This window comes from Microtus oregoni, unplaced genomic scaffold, assembly GCF_018167655.1.
Source record: "Microtus oregoni isolate MIOR12 unplaced genomic scaffold, Mior012 000007F_ref0000211, whole genome shotgun sequence".
NCBI lineage: Eukaryota > Metazoa > Chordata > Mammalia > Rodentia > Cricetidae > Microtus > Microtus oregoni.
Genome location: NW_024543066.1, coordinates 19,599,526 through 19,626,420, shown reverse-complemented (window position 1 = coordinate 19,626,420; position 26,895 = coordinate 19,599,526). Strand labels below are relative to the sequence as shown.

General features: G+C 48.0%; 1 protein-coding gene across 2 annotated transcripts in view; it reads right to left on the bottom strand.

The window, feature by feature from the left end:
* Window positions 1–26,895, bottom strand: part of Tbc1d8 (TBC1 domain family member 8) — a 103,502-nt gene that overhangs the window by 4,098 nt on the left and 72,509 nt on the right. For both annotated transcript variants that reach the window (XM_041656614.1, XM_041656615.1), the window contains exons 6-17: window positions 19,963–20,170; window positions 17,739–17,936; window positions 16,765–16,935; window positions 14,821–14,971; window positions 11,865–12,079; window positions 10,935–11,052; window positions 7,032–7,317; window positions 5,997–6,126; window positions 5,765–5,863; window positions 5,223–5,291; window positions 2,386–2,626; window positions 1,905–1,970 (exon numbers count right to left, since the gene is read on the bottom strand). In XM_041656614.1, coding sequence (XP_041512548.1) covers window positions 1,905–1,970; window positions 2,386–2,626; window positions 5,223–5,291; window positions 5,765–5,863; window positions 5,997–6,126; window positions 7,032–7,317; window positions 10,935–11,052; window positions 11,865–12,079; window positions 14,821–14,971; window positions 16,765–16,935; window positions 17,739–17,936; window positions 19,963–20,170 — 1,952 coding nt within the window. The remainder of the gene's footprint in view (window positions 1–1,904; window positions 1,971–2,385; window positions 2,627–5,222; window positions 5,292–5,764; window positions 5,864–5,996; window positions 6,127–7,031; window positions 7,318–10,934; window positions 11,053–11,864; window positions 12,080–14,820; window positions 14,972–16,764; window positions 16,936–17,738; window positions 17,937–19,962; window positions 20,171–26,895) is intronic.

Below are 26,895 nucleotides of genomic sequence, written 5' to 3'. Positions count from 1 at the left end.
CTGCAGATAACACCTCACTCTCAGTTATGCTTACTGAGTGGTCAAAAGAAAAAGATAAAACAGTAATGGGAAGGGCTTATATTATCAAATGTTACACATATTTGGAAATACTCTTAAAACTTAATGTAAAACATCTTCATCTTAAGTTATAAATGCTTTAAAATGATTAAGCCGATTCAAATCTGGGATCAAGAAGTCAGTAAAAAGCCAGGGAGAGTCAGCAACGTAGTTGAAAAAACAAGGAAATTTTTGAAAGCAAAGGGAGGAGCTAGGGAGAGGGCTTCCCATGCAAGCATAACGACCCAAGTTCAAATCTTAAAACTCATGTAAAAGCCGAATATGTTGGTACACATAATAGTTGGTAACACATTAATAGTTGCAAGTGCTCTTATGGGGAGATGTATGAAGACAAGAGAATCCCTAGAAGCTCTGTACAGACCAGCCAGCCTGATAGTACAAAGCTGCAAACATTGACCCCTTTGAAACACAGTGAGAGATGAGAATGGACACTCGGTCCTCTGACTTCTGTATGTGCATACACAGATTTTTTAAAAAATGTTGGGAATGAAAAAAATCAAGACCACTCACCAACACGAAAGCTTATGTGACCAAGAAGAAACATCAGGGATGGAGGAGAAGGGTTATGAAATACTGCATTCAAACATCAATCAAAAGGTTTTAAAAAGCATGACCATAAGCTGGAGAGATGGCTGCTCTTCCAGAGGATTTAGGTCTAATCCCAGTACCCATGTGGCAGCTCACAACCATCTAACTCTAGTCCCAAGAGATGACACCCTCCTCTGGTCTCTGCAAGTACCAGGCATGCACATGGTACAGACTTAAATGTGGACAAAACACCCATACACTTAAAAAAAATTATGACAATTACAACTCAAATATAATCAAATGACCAAAACCTTAGACTGTATTCATTTAAGTTATAGCAAGAAATTGGTTAAAGATAGGGCATCCAGACCTAATGGGCATTTAGAATTCAAAATACAATAAGATCAAAGAGTTTTGTTCAGTCATGATATTACAAAGTTCCAAGAAACATTAAGATCTGAAAGGAAAAGCCCAACTCTACAAAAGCAGAACTGCTTTTCTGGAACCCTAAAAAGCCAGGAAAAAATACAACACAATATAGTCCATGTCCTAGGGTTATTTGCTGACAGAATAGAAATGTATTACTGAAATCTACATATTTTAGTTCAGTCTCCATCAATGATTCAAAGATGTATCACAATACCTGATCTCAAATTTGCTATAGAGCCATAGTATCAAGAATAGCACGGTGGGGAGGGGCATGACACAACTTTAATCCCAGCACTTGGGAGGCAGAGGCAGACAACAAATCTCTGTGGCCAGCCTAGGCTACAGAGCAAGTTCCAGGACAGTCAAGGTTACTTGAAAAACCAAAACAGCAACAACAAACCCCCAACATGATACTAACATAAAAACACACAAAGGCCAATGGGATAGAATACAGGACTAAGAAATCCACATAACTATATCCAACCAATCTTTTTTTTTTTTTTTTAAATATTTATTTATTTATTTATTATGTATACAATATTCTGTCTGTGCATATGCCTGCAGGCCAGAAGAGGGCACCAGACCCCATTACAGATGGTTGTGAGCCACCATGTGGTTGCTGGGAATTGAACTCAGGACCTTTGGAAGAGCAGGCAATGCTCTTAACCTCTGAGCCATCTCTCCAGCCCTATCCAACCAATCTTAAATGAGTCTAAAAATGCATGGGGGTGGGAGGAGTAGAGGCTCTAATAAATGGTGCTGGGAAAACAATATCTACATGGAGAAAAGGTAAACTAAATTTAGAACCAGTCACTGTCCTACACAAAGTTGGCCTTGTGTTAAAGCAGAGCCCAAAATGACTTTCTTACCTGGTGGGATATGAAGCCTGTATAGCAGCTTAATCTTTTCATTCATTTCTCCATTGTACATAATGTCTACAAATTCAAGAAAGAGACCAGATACAAATGAATCCCATTAGTCATGGCTTCAGCTCAGAGTAATGCCAATGCTTGTTGCTCTTAGTACCCTCAGCCCAAATGCACCCCATACTAGAAATGACTGAAATGCAGGATAACCTCATGACTTTTCAAAGATTTTGGTTTTATGCACAGCAAACTATGGTCGCACCTTAGGTATCAAGGAGAACAGGTCAGTGGCTTTAAATATGGAGAGCCAAGTCCCTCTCCTCCCCAAAGGACAAGTAAGGATGACCCTAACAGGAGCCTGTAGAGCAGTATTTTAAAGTCATGGGATAATTACAAATATTGTGTGGATCTGCCTAGCAGCAATCCACCTCATCTGTCCACAGATAAATGCCAAACCTTACAGTGAAGACCTAAAGAGTCATACCTAGACAGCTTACGAAGGCTTTGAACTCCATGAGCTGGTCCATGTTGTCATCCAGGAGCCTGAAGGTTCTCTCAGCAAGGATCTCTGTGTGGACTCCACAGGTCCACGGAGATACCAACTGGAACAGATGTGCAAACTGCCGGGCGTCGATGCGGTACTGCTCAGCATAGGGCCTGCTGGGATCATGGCGCAGGGGCACGGGCCTGGGGTGCTCCCAGTAACAGCTCATCATGTGTGCTCTCTTAAAGCATGAGGGGAGAAAAGGCTGTGTTACACGGGGCCGTGAGTGCCCCAGAAAGTGCTGCTTATTGAGACTTGACAGTGCTGCAGGACCAGACGGGTGAACACCTTGCCAAAGTCTGGAATTAAACATTCCTCAACAGGAAGATGGCTACGGTCTTATCTTTGCCAAAGGGAATATGAATTTTGATTTCATTACAAAATTTTTTTAAATTTTTTATAAAAAGATTTCTTTGTGATGAAGTATACATGATACAATTTATCATTTTATGCAGTTTTAGAAGTGTAGTTCAGTTGATGTAGTTTTAATTATGAGATTTTTATTATTTTCACTGAAAATGGTTATTTGAGATTCACATGGATTTACAGAACATGGAAGGAGTCAGTAGTGTAGGCTGCCTGAAGGTCAGGGTGATGAAGGTTTGAAGCACAGAGGTAGAAGTCTCTTTTCCTATTTTCTGAATTCTTACCATGTGTATATTAATAACTTAATTTTAAAAAAGTGGTACAGTCAAGTCCCAGGAACTCATTAAAAACTAAAGCAATGTGTCCGTGGTCTCAACTGGAGGGAAAATCAACATCACATGTCTGGGCTCAGAAACTCGAAGGACTACTGAAGGTCAGTAAAATAAATGCTATCAGCACCAATCCTATTGTTCATATCTCTTTCCTTTCTATGTGGTACTAAGGACCAAGCTAGGGCCCATGCAAGGGATGCTGGCTAGTTTTAATTGTCAACACAATCCGGAACCACATGAAAAGAAACAATACGAAATTACTAGATCAAGTTGGGAAGGAGGGGAGTGTCTTGGTTGATAATGTAGAAGACCCAACCCATTGTGGGAAACATTCCCTAGACAGGGTTCTGAGAAGAGAAAGCTAGCTGCAAGCAAGCAAAGATACGTTTGTTTTCTTTGCTCTTGACTGAGGATGTGATGTGACTAGCTGGTTAAGTTTCTGCCTTGACCTCCCCAAAATAATGAACTGTATCCTGGAGATAGGAGCTAAACCAACCCTTTGCTCAAGTGTTTGGGGGTGGGGGTCAGGATATGTTGTCATAGCAATAGAAATAAAACTACAAAAATAGCTAACATTGCACTACTGTCTGGGCTACATTCCAAGCCCCCCTTCCCATGTTTATGTGTGTTTGTGTGCACACAGAGAACAATTTGTGGATACAGGCTTTCTCCGACCACAGGTTTCTGAAGAATGAACTCAGGTCTTCAAATTTGGTGGCAGGCATTTTTTACCTGCTGCGTATTTTTATTTGCCAGCCCCTAGTTTTGTTGTCCCACTGTGTAGCCTTGCTTAGCTTCAAACTCCCGACCTGCCTCAGCCTCTCATTCGGGTTATAGGCATGCACCACCATACACATTCTTTAATTGAGAGAATATTTAGAGTAGTTGGTCAGAGACGATGCCTGTGAGTCCTATGCATACGGAAGGAGGAAATAAAGTGAAGATAACGTGTTCAGTTAAACCTAGTAATTCTAAAACAGGGTGAGGATATTTCTGTGTAGCCCCTACGGAAACAAAATTCTGGTTCAAAGGGCAAAAGATGCACTTAAAACTCAACCAGAAGACAGTGTGCCCACATGACTTGACCATTAAAGTGTCACACTACACAAAAGCTAAAAGTAAAAGTACTCTGGAGACAGGCAGGTGGGATATCTAAGTGCCAGGCCAGCCAGGGATACATAGTGAGTTCCTTTCTCAAATGGTATGCTCTGCAGGGTGGCTTACCTAACAGCCTGTAACTTTACCCAAATACCCAAAAATTGGAACTCTAGTTTGCTATACTATTTTCAGCTAAAAATAAAACTGGGCTCTGAAACATCAGAACACATACAAGAGGCAGTGTCTGTTGACAAAGTGTTAGGGTGAGAGGTTAAAATTTTTTAAAAAATTAATTGGGTAAATTGCACATGCCTATAATCCTATCTACATTAGACATGAGACCATCTACCAAGCTAGAAGCCACCCTGGGCAACTTAGACCCACTTCAAAAGAATTTAAATTATGTACCCTAAAAAGCCAGCTAGAAGACATGGTACAACAATGGTAATAATAGATTTATGCAGCACAAGGAAGTGTTGCCATCACCAAGAGCAACTAGATGACGCGGCTGCAGACCAACCACAGAATATAAAACTGACACATGTGTACTAAGAAGTCATTTCAGAATAGCCACTGCTTCTCTGCTCTGAATGAGGAAACCACACTCACTAGGACTCAGAGCAGTGGAAGTCAGACCACAGCACAGTATTGCTGCCTCTCCATCAGCGCATAGCTGCTGGGGTGTAGCAGCTGCACAAGCCCTGTCAGGCTGTCCTGGGATCATACTAGCTCCTCCCTTCATGTGCCAGCCAGCCTGAGGCTGGACCCCAAGGAAGAGCAACACACACAAAAGAGGCACGTATCTGTGGACAGAGTGTTAAGGTAAGGTTTTCTGATTAAAGAAAGTCGGTGAGCAGCTCTAGCCTCTGCTACCAAAGAAAAAACACATGGCAGGCCTCCTCAAGTAACCATTAGCCTTGTAAGAAGCCAGGCTAGGACCTGGCTCATGGCCCAGGACTCCCCTCCCCCCAGATTTCCTACCTTGAATAAGTCGTAGAGTTCGTCAAGGTCTTCAGGAAGAATGGAGACTTCCGGGATAACTACGCGGAGCTTAGGGAAAGAATTAACAGTGATGGACTAACACCCAGGTGTACCCCTGCACCCCTGGATCATCAGGGAGGGTGGGGACACGTGCAGCACCCTTGTCTCAGTCACATCAACTCCTATGTCTTTCCAGCTAGTTTCCCTTCAGCATCTTTCTAATTTGCACATGTTCTGAGCCAACGTATTAAGTTCTAATGGAGATGAGAACACTGAGGTTCAAAATAAGAACACTAACTGGAGCCCATCTGCCTGAGCATTCCATAGTCCCTACTCCATCTCCCTAAACCATAGCCCTTACCCCTGTTTTATAACCATGGAAACTGAGGCTCCCAGTAGTTCACAACTGACTCCTAAAATTTCATCACATTCCATGTGACACTGTGGCAGTTTTTAGTTCACTGAGAAAGAGAGGGAGAAAAGGAAGCAGTACTCGCAATCAGCTCCATCCCATGAACCCCAAGAAGGTGTCCTCTGCTCACCACATTCTGCTTGGTGGTGTCCTCATGACCTTGCAGGACCCTGATCCTGTGCTTGCATCGCAGGTGCTCAATCTGCTCCACAGACTGGTTCCCAAATTTCTGCACAGACACGGGCTTGCTGAGTCCAAAGCTAGCAGGACGCCGCCAGCAACCCTCCCTCCACATCTACATCCCAGGCACACTTCTGTCTCCAACTAGCAAGTCTTCAGGGATGGAACAGGGGTTCCTGTACCTCATAAGAGTCCCGGATCAGGTCAGCAATGTCGGTCACTGGATAGGGCTCCTGGTCATCAGAGAAAAAGGCATGGTGGCTGCCAATGGGGGGCCCTGGGCTGTCTTCATTCTTAATGTGATCTAGAAACCTGAGCACACCCCCATAGTTAAAGCCCACATCTACCCTCATCTGGAGATCACATGAGTATAAGCACACGCTCAGACTCTAACATTTGGAGTAGAGCAAGGCTCTATACACTATGATCACTCTAGCAGGAACAGCCAACATACCCCAAAAGTCAGGCTTGCGCACAGCTAAGCCTTGAGACTCCCCAGTGAAGTAGCATCAACTGTGCCTGTGTGGTTTTGAACTTCCAACATAGTCTGAAAAGAAACCATCTACTTGTCTCCCAGACGCATGGTCCAGGCTCAACATTGTGTGATTTTCTGTCACTGTAGCTCACTTAACCACCACACCAGTGATTCTTGCTCTTCCCAATGCTGCCACCCTTTAATACAGTTCATATGGAGATCGCCAACATGAAATTATTTTGTTGCTACTTCATAACTAATTTTGCTACTGTTATGAATCATAATGTAATTATCTAATATGCAAGATATCTATTTGACCCCCAAAGGGGTGGGGACCCACAGGTTGAGAACTGATGCCCTATACATAACACCTGACATTTTCAGTTGGCTACCTATACATGCATCAGCATTTCCTGTCAGTCCTCAGTTCTTAACAGTGTGTAGCATTAAGACATTTCATCTTGGAAGAAAAGCACGTAGGGCCTTATTCTCCCTGAACTCTTATTTTAGCAGAAAAAATGAGAGAAGATGGCAACCTTCTTTGCCTCCCATTGGTTGTGCGACATGACACTCATTCTGGAGAGACCACAGAATGGCAGGTGCCAAGGGGCAGTGTGGAACAGAAAGCTTCCACAGATGTGGCACTCATGTTGTGGCCTCCCTCTGTGGTCGTCCAGTGCCCCAGCCGTAACCTACACTTCATTGCCCACACTAGCCACAGGAGGAAGCAGGCAGAGCCCACCTGCTGAGGATCATCAGGGCCTGCCCATCATCCTTGCTGCTGCACAGCTCCTCCGCGTTGGCTTCCAGCACGGCTAGCCCCAGCTGGAAGATGGCCTTGATCCCGTCGTAGAAGAAGCAGTCGACGACATTCACAGCACTCTCCAGGGGCATGATGCTGAGGAACAGAGTCAGGAACCAGGACAGAGAGATGGACGCCAGTGCCGAGAGGTCGTTCATGTGCTCTGCCAGCTCTGGGAGGTGCTCCTTGATGAGCTCCTCAAAGACAGACTGGTCCACCTGAGCCCCTGCCAAAGAGAGCAGGAAGCTCTGGTGGGGAAGACTCCTGCTCTCCTGGGTGGCTGAAAGGAAGCTTGCTCTAAACCTTAGTAAGGTGATGTCATGAAGCAAGATCTGAGTCCAGAAGAGGACATGTGATTAGTTCACTAATTCTCAGCAGCTGACCAGTCATTCAATATAAGGACAAGCTTTCCAAAGAAACAGTGCTTAGTCAACTGGTTATCAATGGGGGGTAGAGGGGAGTCCTAACCCCCCTAACCTTACCTTACACATAGAAAAACACATTGAAAGCAAACCATAGACCTAAAGACAAATGCTCATAATTTAGAAATTCTAGAAGAAAATATAGGAACAAGACAGAATTATCTTAGGATGTAAAAAGTACTAACCATTAAGAACATTAAAAATCCCCTTCTTTGCCAGGCAGTGGCACACACCTTTAATCCTAGCACTCAGGAGGCAGAGGGATCATGGTGAATTCCAGGCCAGCCTGGTCTATAGAGCGAGTTCTAGGACAGTAAGGGCTACACAGAGAAACCCTGTCTCCAAAAAAAATTAAAATAAAAATAAATAAACCAAAAAAACCTTGCTTCCTTCAAGAGAAACTTGTCAACAAAATTCAAATGTAAGCTTAACTAGAGAAAACATTTGCAACACACCTGCCTGTCTCAAACCCAAACCTGCAGTTCTGTAAGAAGCCAACAACCAGTCTATTTTTTTAATAAGCTAAAAATTACCCAGGTGGCAGTAAACACAAACAAGTGTGTTCAAAGTGATTAGTTACCTGAGAAATGCAAACTAAAAGCCATGTGATAAAAACCATTCCCAGTGCATGGATAAAATGAAAAAGACAGCCCCAGATGTTAACCCGGACACAGCAAATGGAGACCCTCATGCTGCTAAAACAAATACGTAAATGACCCACTACATCCCCTTGGTAAAACTGGTGGCTTCTTACTGACCCTATAACCCAGCAATCTTCCTAGGGAAACACCTAGAAGAAATGGCAGGAATATTCACTGAACTTCATCGACCACAGGCTCAAACTGAAAGAAACCTAAATTCTCATCAACGTTTCTGTATCTGGAATCAATGAAAAGGAAAGCACTGGCGGGGGGGGGGGGGGGGGCACAAAGAATTTTCAGTGTATTTACAGTGGAAAGACCCACCCTTTGTGTGGGTGGTACCTTCTGGTGGCAGCCCAGATGAAGGGGAACGAAAGAGGAAACACTGCCTTTTGCCTGCTTGCCCTCTCTTGCTGACAGCTGCTCCCTGCCGCATTCCTTCAGTGGTGTCTAACCAGCTTCTCTAGCCGTCTAACAAAGTCTGAGGACCAGCAGCTCTCCAGGAGGACTTCAGGTCTTCAGCGCAAAACTGGGAATGAGAAATCCAGCCTCACGGACCAAAAAACTCCTGGATTCTCTGCTCTCCACTGTGAGACAGTCACTCTTGGACTAGCCAGACTATATTATATAAGCTGGTCTATTAGACCCCCTTAATAGACATCCATTCTGCTGGCTCTGTTCCCCAAGAATGCTAATATAGGACAAGTCAATCATGGCATGGACCTGAAGAGCAACACACAGGAGCAAACTACCTACATGGCAGATGCTTCCGCAGACCCAAAACAGCTCCTTCCAGAGTAGGCTAAATTCACTGTAGGTGGCAGAGACCAGTATCAAAGGCTGCAGGGCAGCAAGAGGGGCAGACGGTGACTTTCTGTGGTGAGGGAAGTGATCCAAATATTTCATCCTTTCCCAAGAGAGTCCTCCCCACCCCTCTCTCTCTCTCTCTCTCTCTCTCTCTCTCTCTCTCTCTCTCTCACACACACACACACACACACACACACACACGGTCACTGCAGCATTGCTGTCACACAGCAACACTTACCAACCAATGGCTTTGACAACTCTTCTACCAGTGACCCCAGTACTCATGTTTTCCTTGCTCTTCTGCACATCATACCAGCTCCCACAAAACAAAGTAAAATGGGGAGCGAGCCAACTGCCCACTCAGACAAGGAGGAGAGCCATGAAAACAGCCAGATGCCCATCAAGGGCACAAATATATTCAAAGTAACACAGCCCCCCCCCCCCCTCTCTCTCTCTCTCACACACACACACACACACACACTATTTCTTACTCCTACAGGCTGACAGGCCCTTCAGTTCTTAGGACACAGTCTTCAGATGTATCTTCCTACCTGGGCCCTATAGCCAGCCAGGCACAAATTTATCAGCCTGGTTCTTTTGTTTGTTCCCATACTGACACCTTATTCCTCTCTGTGTGAGTGAGTCGGGGGGGGGGGGGGTGGGGGAGTTTGTGGGGGAGGGCATGCATGGAGAGAAGAGCAACTTGCTGGAATCCGTATTCTCCTTCCTAGGGATCACACTTGGGCCATAAGGCTAGGCACACAGCACTTTTCCTACAGGGCCATCTTGCCTGCCCTGACACCTTCATTTTAGTTGTGATTTTTTGTTTGTTTTGTTTTTCAGTACAGGGTCTCTCTATGTAGGCCTGGTTGGCCTGGAACTCACAGAACTCCACCTCCGTCTGCCTCCCAAGTGCTAGGGTTCAAGGTGTGCATCACCATGCCCAGCTACCCTAACTTTAAACCACTTTGATGGCTCCTCTGGATTACTAAGAAGTAGCCCCTCCCACCCCCTCCCCCAAGAATGGTGCCAAACTCAAACAATGCATTGCTTTCTCCACTAGGAGGTTGTGGGAACATGAGATTGTGCACATCCACATCTAATACCATACCAGAGGTGGATCTAGCCAGTGCAGGCTGTGCGGCTCTAGGCCCCCCAAAACCCTGCTATGATTAAGATATGACTGAATCTTGCCCAGTCTTGGAGGATCTTGGGTAAGGCCTGGTTTCCAGGGTGGTGTGACTTGGAGGCAGGGCCTAATGAGAGGTGCTTGGGTTTGGGGAACAAGACACAGTTCTCCTGCAAAGACTGCAACAAAAGGAGCAGGTGTGTCTTTACCGAACTCTCTCTGCTTCCTGGTTAGAGATGTGACCACCACGTGCTTCAACAAGCATTCCCACTATGGAGTCCTCACCAGAACTCAACTGTGCAGGGACTGTACCCTTCAATCTTCAAAACCGAGCGAAACCTACCTGTTTCTAAGTAACCAGCACCAAGTATTTCCTTAGAGCAACAACCACAAAACAAAACAGAACGGACCAATATAAGTCCAGACAGGAAAGAAAAAAAAACCTTTCTCACAATCTCCTTCTGTGAGGGTCTCCTCCAGAGGGAAGAGGACATCTGTACAAGTTGGCTTGGTAACCCAGAGGATTCCACTCCCTTTCCAGGCCACGGCATCCATGCGAGGCCACCGGTGTTTCACGCTGATCTGTTCCTTGGACCTAAAGGTTTTCCCTTCCCTCTTATATATTCAGCTATTTATTTCAGTGTGCTTGTTTTTTCAGTGCAAACTCATTAGGTGTTTCACAGAATTACCTGCTTTTCTCTATTGCTACAACATAGAGAACTTCCCTGAGTTAAACGATGCGTATGCGTGCAGACTGCCTAAGGGGAGCAGAGGCGGGTTACAGGCAGGGCTGACGGTGACTACCTTCCCCAGATATGGAGGAGGAGAAAGGCAGGCAGTTTACCGATCACCCGGTGGTTGAAGTAATCCGGCAGCATCCGCTCACAGACGGCAACCAGCAGCCAAAAGGCTTCCTCCTCTTTGGCATACAGCAGCAACACAGAGGTCAGGATGTTCATGGACTGCACAGAGGGTCACAGAAGTGACAGTTAGTGTCCAGGCCACCTAGTGCCACACAAACATTCAAAACCCACAACTGAGGGGCTGGAGGTGGACAAGCACTGCCCTGGCCTACACAAAGCCCTGGGTCTGAACAACAAACAAAATAAGCCCAAGCAACCCACAGGAGAAGAGTCTGTAGCTGAAAGACCCAGCACTCCCCAAAGCAGAACAACCCCCAAAGTGGAACAGTAATGAGCTGCAGGTAGCTGGGGCACGGCTTTAGGCTTGGTCAATGCAGCCGTCTTCTGTACACTCAGCAGATGGACACATACACTTTGTTCACCCACTGACTTTGCTGATTCACTGACAAGTTAAATCTTATATCTGCCAGTGTCAGAGCTTCTAACCCAGTCTTCTGCCAGATTGTTGTCTGAATTCCCTGGACTTCCACTTTGTGCTTGCTGGCTGCATCCTCCCACTGGGAAGAGCTCAAAGAACTCTCTACGCACATTTCCAGCAGGAAAGTGCCTGGCCCAGGTCACCCTGTCCTCCACAAACACACTGCTGCTTCGGTCCTACTACTTCTGCATCGGTCTCAGCACTAATTAGCCTGCTCCGTCTCCACTGTGCTGGGGATATGAGCAGCAAGCATGGCTGCCCATCCTAACCTCCACCCCCATGTCCTCCTTCCCAGAGGATCAGCCTGTCTGACTGGACAGCAGTTTGCTGTATTGATTCTGGGGAGGTGCTTAGCTAAATGGCTGGAAATGAGCAGAAACCCGGGGCGATCACTGAACACAGGGTTCTCATGCCTCCATGCACACCACTTCACCTGACAGTAGCCAATCTTGGGGTTCCGGTGGGCATAGGCTGTCAGCACCCGCCTCAAGGCAGCAATACCCGTTTCGTTCTGGAAGGCAGGGTGCTCAGGCAGAGAACGGTGCAGGTCCCGCTCTATCTCGTCTGTCACCAGGCAGCATCTGCCCAGCGACTGCTCCACCAAATTTCCATAGTACCCAGGGTGCGAGGCGAGGTCCGTCACAGCGTCTGAGGATTGGAGAGCAACATTTCAAGATGACATGGTTATCACGATGGTGTCGCGACAGGTGAGGGGCACATGAATATGTGCCAAAAAACATTCTGAGACTTCACTTCTGTCAGGTGGCCAGGCTCAAAGAATAGCGACACGAAGGGAAGCAGTTTTCCAAGAATAATGTCATACAGAAAGAACAGGAAGCGTCATACAGAAAGAGCAAGGATAGCGACATACAGGAAGAGCAAGGAAAGGTTCATCCACAAATCAGGGTGGAGCCCAACGACAGAGCCCATGCTGCTTTCAATCCCCAACACACACCCAAAGCAGTCAAGTTATTAATATGCTTTTAATAAGCTGTCCCACCCAGATATGCACATGTCCACATACAATTTTTATGTGTTAATTCCACAAAAAATTGTCCTGCATCTCTGGTCAAAGCACACAAGAAAGCACGACCCAGGTTAAGTAAGGCTAACAAACCACTGGCAAGCAGCCCACAGCAGCCGGCAGGAACAACCCAGAGCAGGATGGCCACCACCCCAGAGCCAAGGCCCAGGTTTCAGCTGGGCCAGTAGTACTGAGGGACAGATGACTGGTAGGTGTGAGGAAATCTGTCCACTCACCAGGCTGCCTCAGAACACACAAGGTAGAGGGAGCAGAAATGTGTCTAATTCTGTCTCAGAGATTAGATAAGGATTAAATTCTAGAGAGTATAGTCAAAACAGCCCTCTGCCTCAACTCTCCTCTTAAGTGAGCAGCTGTGATCCCATCATCACAACAGCATTCACATGTAACGGGACGTTTCTCACAGGTAACGGGATGTTTCTCACATGTAATGGGACGTTTCTCACCCAGGTGGAAACAAACCAGCACCTAAAGGATGTGTTCACACATGTTGAGGGGCCCGAGGACTGAAGCCCGCAGCATTTAACAGGCGGTACTCTCGGGGACAGCAACCTCTTTCCCTCTGCTCACTCCCCCACCTGCATCTCAATTAAGAGCAAGTGCTTTTCAGTGAGTTCAGAAACACAGAAGGCATTGACGGTTTTAAAGGTGCGGCTTCCATGCTGTGTCTCTGATGGGCAGTGGCTGGAGCACACTGGGAAGCAGGAAGGTGGCCCACTGCAGTCATGGGCTAGGCCATAGGAGAAGCTTGGAGGAACACAGGCAGAGCTGAGGCTGTGGGTTGCTACACAGCTGAAATCCTGGACAGGAGAGGGGTGGGACCAAACCGATGCCAGGAGGAGAAAAGGGACGAGGGTCACTAGCAAAGGTGGCTATGAGGAAAGAGCAGGGAAGGTTCCGCCCCCGTGTGGTGATTTGAGTGAGGATGGCTCATCTATTTGAGAGCTTGGTTAGCTGGACAGTTTAGAAAAAACTAGGAGGTGTGGCCTTGTTAGCGGAAGTGTGTCACTGGGGTTGGCTTTGAGACTTCAAAAGCCCATGTCAGGCCCAGATTGTTTCTGTCTCTGTATGTCTCTGTCATTCTCTGGGTCTGTCTTTGTCCCTGTCCCTCCCCTCTTTGCCTACAACATGCATGTTCCATGTGAGCGCTCAGCTACTGCTGCAGCAGTATGCCCGTCTTTCTGCTGCCAGGCTCCCTAACATGACAGCCATGATTAACCCTCTGACGCTGTAAGCAAGCCAATCCAGCTCATTTTATGAGTTCTTTGATCATGGTGTCTCTTCAAAGCAACGGAACAGTCAGACAGACACTGAGGAAGAGGGAACGGGGACAGGATGCTGCCCAGGCACAGCTTCTTGGAGGCTCACCAGTGACCACAGCACAGCAGACTCACAGGGAAGCAGTCCCTGACTATGTACCCACAGCACCCGACAGGGGCTCAGTTCCCACAAATGGCAGGGCCTACCCTTTGCCTAGCAGGACATAATCATCCCTCATGGGTGGGGAGAAGCCTGGTCTTGGTTCAGCCTGAGTGCGAAGCTTCTGAAGGCCATGTCTCAGCCAGCCCTCAGTGAGCACTCTGTCAGACTCCAGGATGGTACCCAGCAGGCACAGAGAAGGACTGCCGTCCTACTGAGTCCAGATGAGGCCATCACTGATGATCACGTGGTGCTGAACGGCAGACAGGACAGCAGTACAGCCACACCTCGCTGGGTGCCTTATTTCCAGTGACAGAAACTACACTGGGGGATTCAACTCCGCAAATACAGCTTTTCTGATTCATCTACATGAGCTCTCACAGCCGATAAGACACATCACTTCCGGGTAGTTCTTTATAGCCCAGTCTGCCTTGAACTCATTATGCTATCTGAGGCTGGCCTTTAATTTCCGGTCCTCCTGCCTCCACTTCCCAAATGCTGGAATCTTAGGCATATGCTACCACACTTTATGCAATGCTAGAGGGTTTGTTTTGTTTTGTTTTTAGTTCTTAGTACTATTGGCAGGCTTATAGTTTTATTTACGTCTTTTATCTTTTGTGGGAGAAGGGGTGAGACCATCTTGCATGCTTAGAACCTGCGATCCTACCCCAGCCTCTCCAGAGCTGAAATTATAGGTGCACTGCCGCATCCAGCCACGGTTAAGTGATAAGAAATCACTGCCCTGGACCTCACGTTTTCTAAGAAGGCACCATAGCTAACCAACGTAGCAGCGGCTTCCAAGTCCGCACTGGGGATTTACAGAAACAGTCTGAAGACAGAGGACTTCATCCTCACGCACTGCTCACAGGAGGCCTGCTCCTGAGTCTATTCCAGAGATCACAAAAAGCTTGACTATGCCAAGACCTACCTGAGAAAAGCAGCCACAGCCTTCCACGCAAAGACTCAGGGATCCCCATGGCCACCAGCTTCCGGATCTTCTCAGTGCGAAACATACACACGGTCCTGCCGTACTCCACAAAGTGGTCGTTCCACAGACTGATTTTTATCTGCTCCCGGGACTGGAAAGGGAAACATCTGTTAACAGGCCAGGCAGCCCGTCCGCACACAGCACTGGTCTAATAGTGTCTCTGTTTATCAGGGACTGACAGGAAGAGCAGCGATAACTGTTCGCACGGCAAAACATGGCTGTGCCTCTGCTGGGCATAAAGGACGCAGGACAAGTAACACAGAGCGCCAGACCCTCAGGGGCCTCGTGCAACATCTGTGCAAACAAGACGCAAGGTTCATAGTAGGAACTGGTCCATCCAAGGCCTAGAGCAGCTCAAACTGGATGGGAGAGAGGGGTACAGTGGAGAACTGGGGTAAGGCTTTGGGGCACTGATGCAGGGCCAACTGCTAAAACACCACTCGACCCCAGCGACGGAGGGGAGTGAAAGGCACCTGATGGGCCCTGTATTTCCTGACAGACAAAGGGAAAACTGAAACTTGACCCAAAAAAATTACCTTCAAGAATTTAACAAGTTTTATATAAGTGTTTTGCCTACACATACCACATAACATGTCTGGTGCCCACAGAGGTCAGAAGAGTGTGTTGGCTCCCCCGGAACCAGAGGTAGGGATGGTTCTGAACCACCATGGGAACTCGGCGGAAAAACAAGCATTTTAACCACTGAGGCACCTCTCCAGCCCCCATTCTCATCATCAGAAATAAGGGAGACACTATTTCTCTAAAAGTCCTATGAAACTATCCACATGTCAGTGACATTAGGACCTTTTATGATTACTCGTAATAATTGCCGTCTAATGATGTGAGTAATATATCCATAGTCTAGCATTCCCCTTCATTTAGACAAGAAATGACTGAACAGACTGTGTAAAGCAACTGAGAAGATCAGTGTGGACTGTAAAACGCTGATAACTGACCCAGGATCTTGGGTGGCTGGGAAGCAGCATGGCCGATAATAGCACTAGAGGCCACCCCTGGGCCTGTGGCTGCAGCGCGGCTTCCTACCTACCGCCCAGAGTCCAGTTTCTAGCTCTACTCACTACATGACTTCTGCCTCAGATATTTCCATGTTAAAAGTGAACAACTATACAGGAAACAAAAATAGGGGCCAAGGAAATGGATCAGTGGGTGCGAAGGGCTTGTTCTGCAAGCCTGGGTACATAGTTTCAATCCAGCACCCAAGAAAAACCCAGTGAGTTCAGTGTTGGAGGAAGGGTAGAGACAGGGTCTTGGGAGCTTGATGCTCTGCCAGTCTGGCCAAAATGCAAACTTCAGGTTCAGTAAGGGGCAAAGAAAACAATGTAAGAAGCACATGCAGACTAACAAAAGTAAGGCTCATTGCACCCCTGGAACCCCACAGGGGCAGTACTGCCAGCTGTGCCACACAGAGAAGGGCCAGCTCCCACTGCCTTTCAGGCCCTTCACTTGGTGCCCAGGACAAAAAGAGGTAAGAGAAGTGAGGTTGGAAGCTCACCAGCTGCCTAGGCCAAACCACTCCCAAGACCCTGTGTTGTAGGGACTCAGTCAACAGCTTCTGGGGTACTGGCCTACTGGGTGTGGTCTGAGGTGTTCTGTGCACTGGTGAGTGCAGAGAGGAGCATGCTCGCTCTCTTGGGAGGCCAGAGCAGAAGCAAGCAGGTTCACATCTCCCTGTAGCAGAGCAGCGGGGCGCTGCGGTTTCCACCCTGTCCGGTGTCCAGTGAGTCTGTGTGCTTCCTTTGAATCCCATTTCCTTTGTAGCCCCACAATGACAGTTCTGTGACTCTCACAGCACCTCTCACATTAACCCTATGGAGCTGGAAGCAGACAGCTGGGCAACCCCCATCCTGGAGGCATCTCACTCACCAGGCGGGAGTCAGGACTCTGACCACCCGACTGCTGGAAGACAGTCAGGGGCTCAGGGTGTGGCAGTGGGCTCTTTTCCTTCTCTCTCTCTTCGCCATTTTGAGAAGATACCATTTCAAGATCCCCAAACTTGTCACTGCACATGCTTGTTGAATAAAAGACAGATGAAGTCTGCAAGGCAAAGAGCGTGAGAATAGACAGTATTGCGTACTCTTGAAAAATAAGAAATGGGGGCTGGGGAACACCTGCAGCACAAGCATGGGGACCAGAGTTTGGATATCTGGAACTCAGATTTATTGCTGGGTAAGTGTGGCAGCTGAAGACGGAGACAGGGGATCCCGGGGCAAGCTGGCTAGTGAGACTAGCCATATCAGTGCACTCTGAGTTTGACTGAGAAAGCCTGCTTCAATGAATAGGAGGAAAAATGATAGGGATGATTCCTCCATATACCCATGCACACATACATGTATATGTCTACCATACACTTACATGATACACAACACGCACATGAAAATTTAAAGATAAACCAAAAGGCGTTTTCTAATGGAAGTCACAGCTAATGATGCCCCGGCCAACCCATCTCTCCAATCTTAGGATGACAAATCATCTCTCTTAACAGATCACAGCCACCTGAGTATTAGTTCCTATTGAAAATGGGGTGATACCTGCTTCAAAGTGCCTGCAAAGTGCCCCCACACACACTTATGGGGTTCACATGACTCCCCTGACCCGCAGAGGGAGGTGTCACATCAACTCCACCCCAGGGTAGGACGTAGACACAGTCAACTCTCCAACATACAGGTTTCCCCCATCAGTCCTCCTAACCCAGGCACCAACTCAGGACACCAGGGCATCAGAGGTGACATCACACTAACTCATGGTCCTCACACCCACGGGGCCCATCTTCCGAGGCAGTCCTCTTAGAGACCATGGCACTGGAGGTCACAGCTGGCCAGCGCTGTAAAGGCTCCTACCATGTCGTTGTCACTTGGGGAGCTGTCATAGTGCACGGGGTGGTTGGCGTGGACCTGCTTCAGTCTCACCAGGAGGCCCTCTACCAGGTTCTCTCTGTCCTTGAGCTCAATGAACTGGAAGGCCATCTTGCTGCGGATGCTGACAATGATGGGGTTGGGCAGCAGGCTCGTGTCCTCCATCTTCTCAATACTCACTACCTGGAGCAGAGATGGCACACAAGGTACATCAAGAAAGGATCACACCCTTACGCAATATCCCAAGGCAGAAGGCAAAATCACTTGCAAGAAGAGCTCTTGAGCAAAGGCCAGAAAGTGGGCTAGGCACAATACCCAACATCACCACAGGGGGCAGCAGTCCAAGATTCTAGCCACAGGCTAAGTGGCTAAGTAAACTCGTTTGTACAGATAATGAAGGATTAATGAGCCTCCAAAAGGAAATGCCAATGCATGCTATGATATAGATGAAACCTGAGGGTGTTAACGCTATCTGGAAGACACCACTCATGAAAAGATAGATATTGGAGCTGGAGAGATGATTCAGCAGTTAAGAGCATGTGCTGGTCTTGCAGAGGACCCTAGTTTGGTTCCTAGCACCTATATCAGGTGGTTCACAACGGCCTGTGATTCCAGCTCCAGGGCAGCTAATACTCTCTTTTGGCCTTGTGGCTGAATGCAAGCAGGCTCATGTGTGCACGTGTGCGCACACGCACACTTTAAAGTGAAAAAAACAAAAACAAAAAAAGGGATAAATGCTGTAGGATTCCATTTATTCAACTATCTCGGATAGTCAAATTCACAAGGGGAGGGAGGGAGGGAGACTGAGAGGGGCACCAGTGTCTTAGAGGGACAAAGTTTTAAACTGGGGAGATGAAGAAGTGCTGGAGACGATGGTGGAGCTGGTTGTGTGACGGTATAAACGTCGTGGTACCACTCAAATGCACCGCTAACAGTGGTCAAGAGGGTAAGCAACGTTATGCATAGCTCACTAGGAAAAAAAGCAGATGAGGCATGTTCTGGATTTCTCTTTGAAGATAGGGCTCACTATGTAGCCTTAGCTGGCCTGGAACTCACTGTGTAAACCAGGCTGGGCCTTGCACTCACAGAAATCTGCCTGTCCCTGCCTCCGGAGAGCTAGGCCCACACCTGACCTGGCTTTCTTGGCTGACTGTTCAGAACAAACATGCCAACTGCAGAAGAACAGCATGGAGGCCAGAGGCCACCGGGAGAACCATGCAAGGACATACACACAGGCACCAGACTCCAGAGGTTCCCATGTGTCGGGGTCTTGGTGCTGTCATGGCTGGGGTGCCTGAAGCCAAAGGACTGAGCTGTTCACATCTGGACTACAGTGGTCTCTGATATCCAGTAAGGTTTATATAACCTTACAGTATGAAGCGGCCCAACTCGCACTTAACTTTAAATTTTTAGCTGAAGTTCTACGTAAGTACACATAAGCCAAGGGATTTGCGACACTTCTGATAGACAACTTATAGGTTGCTAAATGGGGAGGATGCATTTCTAGGAGCTCTTGGGAAAGCTTTAATTACTGGCATGCACTAAATTTAACAGTAGCTCCATCAATGAGGAGGAGGTTAGACTACTCTTTACCCAGCCCTTCTCGGCAAATTTCAGGCTGCTAGACCACCACCAGAAAGAACCACAGCCACGCCAGTAACGGGCAGTTCAGGTCCTGCTCCTCGGAAAGCCAGAGGTCCGTCTCCAGGCAACAGGGCCCTGAACTGTGGCCCCAGGGCCCCTCACAGCAGCATCTTAGATGCTGAGGTTTCATACGGTTTCAGCGTGACCCCAAAGGTTCACTAGTTGAAGCTCAGACCCCAAGAAGCAGTGTTAAGAGGAAGTGGCACAATTAAGAGGTAAGGCCTAGCTGATGTACTTAGGTCACTAGGGGGCATTTCCCTCAGAAAGGATTAACACAGTTTTCATGAGACCCCAGTTAGTTATCACAAAGTAGGTCACTGCAAACAGCAACAGAACTGGCCATTGCTCTCTGTCTCACCATGTCATGTCTCCAGCCACTGTATCACCATTTTGGGCCCAAACATAGCACCAGACTCTTAGGCGCTAACCTCCTTCTCTACAAATTTATCTGGCCTTGAGTATTTTGTTTGAGCAACATAAAGCAGATTCAAACACTTGGGTTCAAATGGCACAGGGTGCTTCAGGAGCACAAAGCAAGGTAGCAGGGGTGAGCCCCTGGCTCTACCTCTCTCAGTGGGAGCACAACATTACAGCAGCCATCCTCCCGGCTGGCAAAGCAGATGTAGCTGTCAGAGGTGAACATCCGCCCCGCCGTGTGGCAGCGGCTGAAGGGTGTCCAGAGGGAACAGTCTACCACAGCGTGCAGCCTCTCCTTCCTCGGCAGCCTGAAGAAAGCTCGGAAGAACTCATTCTGTGCTCTGGCCTCCAGGTCCCTGGGGAGAGAATGAGGGGAGTGAACGTGAGCTCACAGAGAAAACCTCGACACCCACTGGCCAGCCTGACAGTAAGGACGTGCAGACAGCTGCTGTGTCCCCAGAGCCTCAGTGCTCCATGTTCATAGCCAACCCTCGGAGCAAACACTGCAAGCAGAACACACTGAGTCCACACAGAAATTAATGCCTGAGCTCGTGGATAAGAATAAACATTCCCAGGGGCGAGACAGAAGGCCTGGAGGGTAAAAAGCACTGGCTGCTCTTTCAGAGGACTCAGGCTCCATTCCTAGCACCCACATGGTGTTCCACTTTCTAGTTCTAGTTCCAGGGAAATCCAAACCCCGCCCACAAGCACAAAGCATACAGGTAAACAGACATGCATGCAGGCAAAGTACATACACAAAATAAATGTTTAAAAAGAAATAAGCATGCATTGCTGGTTTGGTTTGGGTAAGAATGACCATAAAAATTTAAGTATTGGGGCTGGAGAGATGGCTCAGAGGTTAAGAGCACTGACTGTTCTTCCAGAGGACCCTGGTTCAATTCCCAGCGCCCACAGGGCATCTCACGATTGTCTGTAATTTTAGTTTTAGGGGACCTGACTCCCTCACACAGACATACATGCCAATGTACATAAAATAAATTATATAAAAAAGAATTTAAGCATCAGAAAGTCCAATTTCTGTACGTGTTGGCCAGGATGTGGGGAATCAGCCCTCATGCACTGCTGGTGGGCAGGTAAAATGACGTGTTCGTGTAGGAAACCAGCCTTGCAGCTTAAAGGAGACTCACCGTTGATCTAGAACTTCTACTCCTGGGGTACACAAGCAAGAGACACGTGTACCTGCTAACAAGTCACATGGTGATGGTAACCAAAACGTGACCCAAATATCCATCAAGTGAAGAATAAATAAGCTGCGGCACCTGTCCTTTAATGGGATAGCTGCTACTCAGCCACAGACAGGAGGAGGGTCCCGACGCACATGGCAAGGAGGATGAAGCTCAAATACACTGAGTGTGGGCAGACACAGACTATTGCTTGAGTCGGGGCACATGCTGACAGATGCCTTACATCTGGGGGCCAGCCATTACTCCAGCACAGCTACGGTGACAACAGGGACCTGTGTAGTAAGAGCTGGCTCCATGCGAGGACTGTCATCAGCCCACCGTGTCAGGCTGTCCCCGGCACTTGCCTCTCAGATGAAAGGACTCAAGAGTGACATAGGGAAAGACTGTCTTTTTCAGTGAGATTTAAAAAAAAAAAAAAGCCCTAATGTCATAGATGGACAAGTGGACAGCAGTGTGGCAGGGGCTTTGAGGAGAGGATAGGCCAGCATGGCAGAGTAAGGGACCCTTCTTAGAGGAAGAGGGAGGTGCTGTACCACATGACTGACGGACAGTCTGTAGCATCATCTTACAAATTTAGGCTCTTTCTGATTCCTAGCTGGTGTCAGGGAAGGAGGGAGCTGTGAGCCTGAGGCCTGAGTAGAGAATCAGCTGTGAGGACAAGAGGCGCTAGAATCTAGAAAAACAAACCATCTAGTAGGAGGGCTTGACAGAAAGTTAGCACAGGGCCTCCCAATGCTTCCTCTATAGAAAGGCCAGCGGATAGCAGTCATGAAGAACATGCAGGATACCACGGCGAGCCCAGGTCTGCAGCCGCTGAAGAAGCATCTCTGAGCGTGGACACTGCCCCAGGAGCAGCAAACTCAGTTCAGAAGGCTCTGGAGCTAGACTCCACGGACACCTGTATCAAACTTAGGTTTCATTCCTAAAGCTTCTGGAACATAGAAACTTAAGAAACCCCAAAACTTACAGGCAAAAAATAGATTGCTTTCTCTCCAAATCCAGAATTTGTTTAGTTCAAACTAAATCCATCCCTCCTAGATCAGAGCAATGTTCCAGAACCAGTTTTTTTTTTCTCTCTCTCTCTCTTCTCCCATCAGTCTTCTAGAACAACTTACGGAAGAATTCCACCTGGGGCTCACAGTCTAACCCCCACTCCCTCTGCCACTGTGCTCAGGCTGAGTGACAGGCTAGGCCAGCCTGGCTATTTCTTAGCTTGCACTGGTGGCTCTCTAGTCACGCCCAGTACAGAACACCTGAGTGACCATGACTCACCATCTGGGTCACGTGGGTCCTATGCTCTCAGCTTGCCTCACCAGGGACTCTTGACTTCAGGGACTCTGCCTTGTGTAGCTACCAAGACCCATACCCATGGGTCTTTGGGAAATGCAAGAATCAGGGGCTGAAAGGGCAGACACGGTCTCTCCTCAATGCCTCAGTCCACACGTAAAAGTCCCTCCTTAAGTTTGCATTCACTCAAAACATTACCAGAATTGTCAAGGCCAGAGCCTGAGTTCCCAGAGCCCAAAAACCTTAGTTCAGCCTCCCATCCTGACACACCAACTGAGAAACAAGCGGTGTGGAAAAGCAGAGGAAGATTATTCAATGTGGCCACACTGCAAAGAGGAGTAGATAAAGGGGTGCAGCAACCCCAAGCCCATCTTCTGAGTATTAACATAAGCTTCTGAGTTAAGGAGAGGGAAGCCTAGGACAGGTTTGCACAAATACACAGTCCTGGTCTAGGTGTGGTCCTGCTGATTACTGCCTCGGTTCCTGTCCTGCAGGGAGCTCTGAAGGAATCACTGTTGCTTGAGGGGACAAGGGGGTTGTCAGGACATGGTTACCGGTAGTCCAGAGAGCGACCTCAGTCCTGTGGGTAACGCCCGCATTGTGGAGTGCAGCCTCTACCGTGTGAGGCCACACTGTTCCTGGACTCTAAAGTTCAGAATAACATCCCATCTCTGTGCCTTCAAAGTGGAGGAAAAAAAAAATGAAGGCCTGTGTCAGGCTCTCCTCCAGCATGGTCACCGTGGGGGTCCCTTTGCTTTGGCAGAAGTGGCTTCTGAGAGCCTCTGGCAATCATCCACTCTGGCCCCAAGAGAGCAGATCAGGCAACATAGGACCCAGAGGTCTCTGCTCTCCAGGAAAAGCTGCCTGCTGTGTGTTCTTCTAGCTGTGCTGCCCCGGAGAAACCCAGAGCTGACCAGCAGACAATCTCAGAGCAGCCCAGTCTGTGGGGTAGAAGATGCCTCTTCTGTGACGGCTAACCTTGTGTGTTAAGTTTAAATTACTGTGCTTAAGAGATCTATAAAACAGAAATGCCTCTGACCCCGTGGTTCTCAACATGGGTGTCAAACAACAGGGATCGCCTAAGACCACCGGAAAACAGACATTTATATTACAATTCACAACAGTTGCAAAATTACAGTTAAGTAGCAATGAAAATAGTTTTACGGTCGAGGGTCACCACAGCATGAAGGACTATGTTAAAGGTCACAGCATTAGGAAGGTTGAGAACCACTGCTCTAACCTGTAAGCCCCACTCGCCCAAGGACGGGTAACTTCCTGAAACACTGGGGGGCTATACATGTAAGATAACAAGTCCCGTGTTTTCACTTCTGTGAACAAGCACGGCTACACTGACTGCTCAGGATGTGTGATTGCTCACATGTAGGCAGGAAGTACGTCAGGATGTATGCTTGCCCCTGACTGGGTGAAGGCAGGAAGTCTGTAGTCTTGAGGGTTCTGCCTTTATAAGCCCATGACCAATGTAATTTAGCCACATGTTCTGGGAATCCCAGCTATAGGCCTGGCCAGTATTTAATAAAGCTTGCTTCAAATTTGGCTCAAGAATTGTGGTAGTTAGCCGGGCGGTGGTGGCGCACGCCTTTAATCCCAGCACTTGGGAGGCAGAGGCAGGCGGATGTTTGTGAGTTCGAGGCCAGCCTGGTCTACAAGAGCTAGCTCCAGGGCAGGCTCCAAAGCTACAGAGAAACCCTGTCTCGAAAAACAAAAAACAAAACAAAACAAAACAAAACAAAAAGAATTGTGGTAGTGATCTTATTCTTGCCTGGTGGGGTTACCACTTTCCCAGTCGTCTTCCTGTTCCCAGCATAGGGCCTGCTCTGATCGGATGGATGAGAAGTGGGCGTGGGCGGGGACTATGGAAGAGGAGCAGGAAACAGGATGGATGACTTTGTGGGGTAATGCCAAAAAGGTCTATAGAGGCAGGAGCTTGCCACTGAGGACACACTCTCCAGTAGCCACTGGGAAGGAAGTACTTCCCACGTGCAACTGACTGTATCCCAGTATTCAACCTGCCAGAGACTGGAAGAGGCCATGGCTCATTCCCCTCCAAGCTCCCCTGCCCTGCCCTCCATACAAAATGGCTGGACATCGAACCAGATCCTAACTTTGGGATAAACACTCTGTATGGAAATTTCAGGATCAGCTTATTCCCGGCTCTCCCACCACCCGAACAGCATCCTCCTCCGCACCACCACAGCCTGCCTCCTGAGCCCTGAGATGATGTGCTGAGGAGCTCTGGTCCAGGTGAACCAAGCCTAGCAGTCAGCTTTCCTCTCTCCTCCATCGGATTGACGGAGGATGGCAAAACACCATCCCTTCCTCCCACTCTCACAGCGCCTGCTTCTGCTCCAACCCGGGGACCCAAGTCTCAGTGGAATGACCATAGGTCCAAGGTGACCTGACAGGCAATGGATACTCAGTATCCTTTGCCCCTAAAGGTCACCACTGGAAAGCTGTCATGTGGGAAGGGAAGTGAAAATGGATCAAGGAAAGAGCTGGAAGGGCATTCCAGCTTCTCTGGCTCTGAGTTGGGGAGACTGTTTTCCTAAACTTTAAAATCTGCCTGTAGGCAAGGTGCCAAGGAGCCTGAGTCATTACCTGTTTACACCCACAGGCCTGGTCTCCATGACAAAAGCTACTGATGGGCACGACCCCAAGGGCAGGCAACCAGAGCCTTTCACGTTAGAGAAAGTCCCTTCCCAGGTAACTGGCAGGTGGGGATGCAACTGGAGACCAGAACCCTGCCTAGGTCATGAGTCCATGGACCCATGATGGGCCCTTGGACACTGAACTGCTGGCCAGGGTAGAATGTGGGTGGAGACTTGGGGACTCCCTGAATCCTGAGTGTGAAATGTACACAGTCAACACTGCCACTTCTAAAACAGTTTGCTTTCTCCATCTTACACAGTCCAGGATCCCAGTCAGAAGGGCATCATTCAGTATCTTCCCACCTTAGCCTACCTCTTCGAGATGCCCCATAGGCATGCTCAGAGGCTGTCTCCTAGGAAACTCTAGATTCTGTTCTGTCAACAACACTAGTGCACACCCAGGGAGGCCGGCCAGCACACACAACACTAACGCACACCCAGGGAGGCTGGCCAGCACACACAACACTAATGCACACCCAGAGAGGCCGGCCAGCACACACAACACTAATGCACACCCAGGGAGGCCGGCCAGCACACACAACACTAATGCACACCCAGAGAGGCCGGCCAGCACACACAACCCTAACACACACCCAGGGAGGCCGGCCAGCACACACAACCCTAACACACACCCAGGGAGGCCGGCCAGCACACGTGTGGCTGCACGCAGGACTCCTATGCCAAAGGAAATGTGACTACAGCTCACAGGCTTCCAGGTGTTTACACATGGACAGACAACAAGAGCAATGACACAACACCCAGGGCCCTGTCATCATGGCTCTTCCATTTTGAAGAGATCTTTATAAGCTAAACTAAAAGGACTCCAACAGCAAACTACTGCACAGAAGCATGGCGGCACCAGGCTGTTTCTTTTCAAACCGAATCTCCTCAGATGGCTGTGAAGACTGAAGGGGTCTGGGCATCAGAAAACCAAAGAACAGTGTTCCCAGGGCCCATCACAAGAGAGGGCAGTACAGGTTGTCTCACAAGGAAACTCTCCCATTATCAAAGATAACCCAAATCATGTGCAATTTCCTGGAATTTCACCCAAAAGGGCAGTGAGGTTTGGTGCCTTACTCCTAACACTCAGTCTAAAACAAATGCACACAGCAAGAAGGGATGGGAATTCTTCCCGAACACACTGTCTTTTGTGGAACACTCCCAAGATGCTCAGGGAATGCCTGTGTGAGAAATAAGGACTTTTCATTTTCTTTTTTTTTTAAAGATTTATTTATTTATATGTATACAGTATTCTGCCTACATATATCCTATAGGCCAGTAGAGGGCATCAGATCTCATTAACGATGGTTGTGAGCCATCATGTGGTTGCTGGGAATTGAACTCAGGACCTCTGGAAGAGCAGTCAGCGCTCTTAACCTCTGAGCCACCTCCCAACGCCAGTATCTTCATTTTCTTTAGAGACTTCCTATTGCCAAACACTGGACTGCAAAGCTTTGAGGGAACTTAATGTAGGCTGAGTATTCTCTCTGTAAAATGACTGAGACATAAAGATAAAGACATATCTCAAATTTTTGTGTTTTTAAAAAAGGGATGTTTGCATAGATCTTATGGGTTGAGCATCCCTGGTTTGATAACCTAAAACTCAGCACGCTCTAACGCTGGATTTCAGAACTTTCAGATTCTTTCCAGGTCACATGTTTGACTTACAGACATCCAATTCATATATCAAAGACAAAGAAACATGAGATGCAGCTGACAGCCATGCCAAGGAATCTCTGGTTCTGCAGTACCTAGCTTCCTCCCAGGAAAAAGCACAGCTTCTGTGTCTTCAACTAAGAAGAATATGGATAGGAATATTAAAACATAGAACTAAACAAACACAAAACCAAAGAGGTGGAGCGTGGCTCAGTTGGTGGAGGGCCGACCCAGCACGCAGAACCCTGACTGCATACACCTGCGACC